At 47.4% G+C, this 4,997-nt stretch overlaps 1 protein-coding gene across 2 annotated transcripts in view; it reads left to right on the top strand.

Annotated features, from left to right (window-relative positions):
* Window positions 1–4,997, top strand: part of LOC116840631 (myosin-I heavy chain) — a 41,832-nt gene that overhangs the window by 10,035 nt on the left and 26,800 nt on the right. For both annotated transcript variants that reach the window (XM_032807562.1, XM_032807564.1), the window contains exon 2: window positions 713–819. In XM_032807562.1, the coding sequence (XP_032663453.1) occupies window positions 713–819 (107 nt within the window). The remainder of the gene's footprint in view (window positions 1–712; window positions 820–4,997) is intronic.

Genomic DNA, 4,997 nt, shown 5'->3' on the forward strand with positions numbered 1-4,997 from the left:
GGAAGATATTCGGATCCATAGACTAAAATGACTCACCCTGTATATATAGTTATTTTCATACAAATTCTTTTAAATTTTATCATGTTTTTAGTAGTGCAGGAATAGACTGTCAGTAAAGTCTATATTATTAACTTTTAGGCTGCCGGCATATTTTTCATTAAAAAAGTGGTTTCTTTTTCTAAAAAAATTTTCTGTATAAGTAAGATTCACATGGCGTAGAATTTTGAGATTTGTGCAGAACCACAAAAGTGGCTTTCTCAGCAGTCTAAAGGTTAAGAATTTAACAGAGATCTGAAATTTATATGTGCTGGTAATGTAGAAGTGGGAAATCTCCATAAGAAATCCCTAGCGAATAAATGAACAGACCGTAAAAATTCCGGCGCGCTAAAGGGTTAATCGAACCGCTCGCTCTCAAAGTGGCATAATTGTCACTTACATCACCGGACAACAGGTGGTCAAACAAGCATTCGCAGTTCCCTTTGATGTGTGGGTACGTCCTGGAAACGTAATCCAAATGAAACTCAATATTAGCCAGGAAAAGTGTCGAGTAATCATCGAAGATACGAAATGCCGATCGACGAACAGTTTCAGTTGTGTCATTTTCTTTTTGTCAATTTTGATCTTTTACTTTCACCGTCAGATTATTCTATTTGGACATAACGTGATCTTTTCTAATAATATTTCACAAAAAACGACGTTCTCTGTTTTTCAGGCTCAAGCCCTGATTGCGGTGTGCCGGACATGACAGTCATCAGCGACATCGATGAGACCGGCATCAATCGGAATCTTCAAGTTCGTTATAGCAGGGACCAGATATATGTATCCTTTGTCATGAGTGATGCGGTTACACACAGGCTTGTATCTTCATCTTATTTATCTAAGCTATTCATTCTGATGCTATTCAGACGTTCCACTTATTCATTTATATCTTTATTATTGGACACTTCTCTCGAGTTTCTATTATCTGTTTAAACTTTGAGTAGTATAAGTGATGGATGGCAGGTGATAATTTTGCGAATTTTGCGTTCTTAATGTTCCCGTACATATTCGCTTTTCTGATAACTTTTCAGCTGTAAATAATAAACGTGATGTCAAATGGATGGCACAGATGAGGTTTCTAAATTTTACGTTTTTAAGATTCGTATAAATGACTCTCGTTTTTCGGCCAACTTTTTTGGTAGTGAATGGTAAACACATTATGCAATAAGTATTTTCGCGTGGAAAACACGTTTAGTTGGATTACCTAAATTTTTGGTGAAATATGAACAAGGCAGGAAATTCTTGAAATTGGCTGAAGTTAAAAGAATTCTATTTGAGTTAACCAGTAATCTGATAACTAAAAAGCCTGTGCTTGTTACTCGATACAATATACTAGGCAAATAGAATTCTGTGCAACCAATATGTGACGTAAACTTTGCAGAAAAAAGTCAGTAAAGTTTTCAAGTATGACATCCACTTAACACACTTGTTTCTCGATTCGACTTTCAATCCGAAGACACCTTGGGATACGACTTTTATGCGATTTTCATACGACGTTGTGTCGTATGTCGCGACGCCACCCCCTGATCAACCCCAAAGCTCACTATCGAGCGCGGCACCTTGCGGTGCAGAACCGTCGGGGAAACACGGAGCTGTCGTTTCGAAATTCCTCTCTGTCTTGGTTTTAAAGCGTTTTCGCACGTCGGTGTACTCGTCACGGCCCCGAGCGCCCGTTGTCTCGTTTGAACGCACGGCTGGGACGAAAAGAGCAAGCCGGCAGGTGCCGGTCGGGAAGCTAGCTGATCCCGTCGAAGAGGTGATCAGCGAGAAGAATGGCGAAGAAGAGGCAGATGAATCGGCGAGGCGAAACCAGCCGCAGGATGGACGAGTATGAATTTTGCAGGGGTGGGCGTCGCTCCTGGGTCGCCGGGTTGCTATGACGACCCCAGTCAGCTGGCGAACCACCCCAGGGCCAGACCCATTCATCTCCGCGGGTTTGCCGACCCAACGACCGACCGACATCACGACGACGACCCACTGTCAACCTCCCCCGCCCCCTCCCGCCGCTAATCCGATCACCCAGGTACGATACACGTCGGGTTCGCGGCCAACGATACGCGGACAGAGTCCGAATCGCGAATTCGCGACGGAGCGATCGGCTGGACAGAGCGTGGAATATAAGGCGCGAGGACTGGGCGAAACGAAGCAGGAAAAGGCGCGCGATTTACTCTCACAAAGTTTCCGGTAGTCCAGGTATAAGACTGTCAGCAAGGTCTACCTCGCTAAGGAGGTTTCGCTGGGAACACAGCAGATTTCGCTAGAAACATAGCAAGTGTGTCAATGGTACAGTTCAGTTCCTAAAATGTAAATGGCACATGTGAAATGGAAGGGCACAGTGAATTACTGCAAAATGTCAATTCATTCCTCGAATTGCAACTGCAACATGTGCGTATTGGCTCTCAGAGACCAGTTTCCTTTATTCTATTTTGATATTGTATCTAATTTTTACTATAAAATTCTTTCCGTGCAGATAACTGATCGGGTTTCATCTGATCAAGACCATGGAGTAGTCGGAACTCGTTTCATTCTCGCGACCTTTGTTGTCACTTTGAGTGAAAATATCAGCATTTTTCGCAGGTCTCGAGTAAGACTCTACTCCGTGAAATTTAGAGAGAAACGCTAAGAAACCGGGCCCAGAGACCAGGCTCCAGCGTCCTCATTAAACATCAGAGCACCGCCGACGACCACACGTGTTATTCTCGCGCTTTTTGCGTCGCCTGATGTAATCGAAAAATTAAACGGCTCGCGAAGAGAACGGCCGTTCGCGTCCCTCGGCCCTTTCGAATCTCCGCCGTCGTCGAGCACTTCTTCTGCCCACGGATGAGATTCGCAGCTGGCGGCGACAGCTCGTTGCCTCCGGCTGTTCCACGTCGAGGACTCTTCTCGCACTTTACATTCCTGCTGTGTAATCTCGTGACTGCGTGTCGGCCGTGAGCAAAAAGAACGCGTCCGATCGGACTCCGAACCGTTTACTTTGTCGCAAAAAAGAATTCGGAACTCAAGATCACGAACGTATCGCGAACACGTGAACACATTGCGCTGAGACATCGTCGTCGGCAGCGACGTTTTTACTCACGTACCCCGTTGTATCCCGTTCGCTCACCCGTTCGCGTTACGGAAATAGGTCGCCCCGTTTAAAGGGCGAAGAAACCAAGCGACGAAGGCGAGTAGCGGGGGGTAGCAGTCATCGTGTGCGCCATGAATTAAGCTCCTCGCGTTCACATTGCCGTCTGGCAGCTTCTCCGCTTTGCAGCGGACCCTTTCCAGCGAGTGGCCTAATTTGTCTGCATCGATGGATTCTCCCTCACGACCCTCCTCAGACATTCTCCTTTTCGCTCTTCGCCGTGTCTCCTCTTTTTTCTTCTCTCTTTCTCTCTCTCTCTCTCGACTCGTGGTAACAGAGGTGCACGAGATCGTTCCCCTTCGCCCCAGTCCCAGTCTGCACCTCCGCCTCTGCGCCGAGAGCAATTCAAGCCGGTTAAGGGCGCTCCGCCTAGCGAGAGGTTAATGAGAGCGAACTACCCCTTCACGCGCGCAGGCATATCTGCCTGCATGTGTATGTATATGTGTTCACGTGCAAGGGGCGTGCAAACGCGCACGCGAAGCGCACGTGGTGAGAGGAGACACGCGCGCGCCAAGGTACGAATAGCGCGAAAACGGGTTCGCGTTCCGCTCATCGGGCTCGCAAACACACTCGAGCTACTTTCCCTGTCTTCTTGCACGTTCGGCTAAATTAAAAAGCAATCGAAATCTCCTGCCGCGTCGTCCCCGTTTCCGTTGACCAGACGGCGTCGCTGTTATTAGCTTAAATCGCTTAATCGTACGCGTGGGATAACGCGACGTTAACGCCGTTTGTTTCGACGAGTAGAAGTGGAGTCGCACGAGTGATCTTGCTCGTCGCTCGGCTTGTCGCTCGAGCTTATTACGTGATCCGCTTTAACGTGCTGCTCCTTATGCTTAATCGAGCTTTTCCGCGCGCGAGAAACTGTGTCAGCGAAAACGACACGCGTCAATGATCGTCAGTGCTGGACATTGATCGATGAAAATTTTCTTTGACCCGAAGGTGATCGACGCATCTTTGTCAGGTCGATCCTAGTCAGTTATCTGATTTGCATAATCAGATTCTAATTATTAACAAAATTTTTATTATTAATAACTCGTATCGTTAATAATGTCCTGACCTTTGACTTACCTTATCAAGATCTGATGACATCATTTTTGTACAAAATAGATAGCTGATTAGGTAATGATTGATAAATTTCTTAGTCACAGAGATCTCAGGGTGCATCCTGCTTTTGTTCCTCGCGCAGACGTCATAATGGCGATAAACGTGTATAACTTCCATACAAAACGTTCGATGAACCGGAAGTGAAAGACGCCTTCTCCTCGATATGCCGAGGAGCGATCGAGCTCGGCACGGCTTACCTTCATTCGCGCTCGGTCGGCGCCGACCAAGTTCGCCCCGATCTCTGGAATCTCGTTAGAGCACGGTCGAAGCTAATTACAGCGATCCGCCGTAGTTTCGGCGCGCCAGCAATTTCACGGAGGAAATTGAAAGTTCCGACCGCGCTGTGCCGAAAGTGCAGCGGGATCTCCTCCAGAAATAGTACGTCTCGCTCTGCGCCACAACGCGGAAAAGAAGACCCAGATCCCTCCCTTGTTCTCGCCATATCTCGAATAAACTCGTTAGCGGATGGACAAACACGGTTAGTGATTAAGTGCGCAGGTTTCTGGTAGGCGGAAGGACGTAAATCAAGAAGCCACCGATAGCGACACGAGGCGCGCCCACGGGCTTAATTAAATCGTTAGGTCCTCCTCCCCCGTCGGTAATAACGGGTTTCGACGGGAACCCTGGACCAGGACTGTTTACAGCGAAGCCTAAGACCGCTTATGGGTCGAGGGACTCTCTCTCTCTCTCTCTCTCTCTCTCTCTCTCTCTCTCTCTCTCTCTCTCTCTC

The sequence above is a fragment of the Odontomachus brunneus genome, unplaced genomic scaffold (genome assembly GCF_010583005.1).
Source record: "Odontomachus brunneus isolate Ranch 3 - 2012 unplaced genomic scaffold, Obru_v1 Obru_scaffold_010, whole genome shotgun sequence".
Taxonomy (NCBI): Eukaryota; Metazoa; Arthropoda; class Insecta; order Hymenoptera; family Formicidae; genus Odontomachus; species Odontomachus brunneus.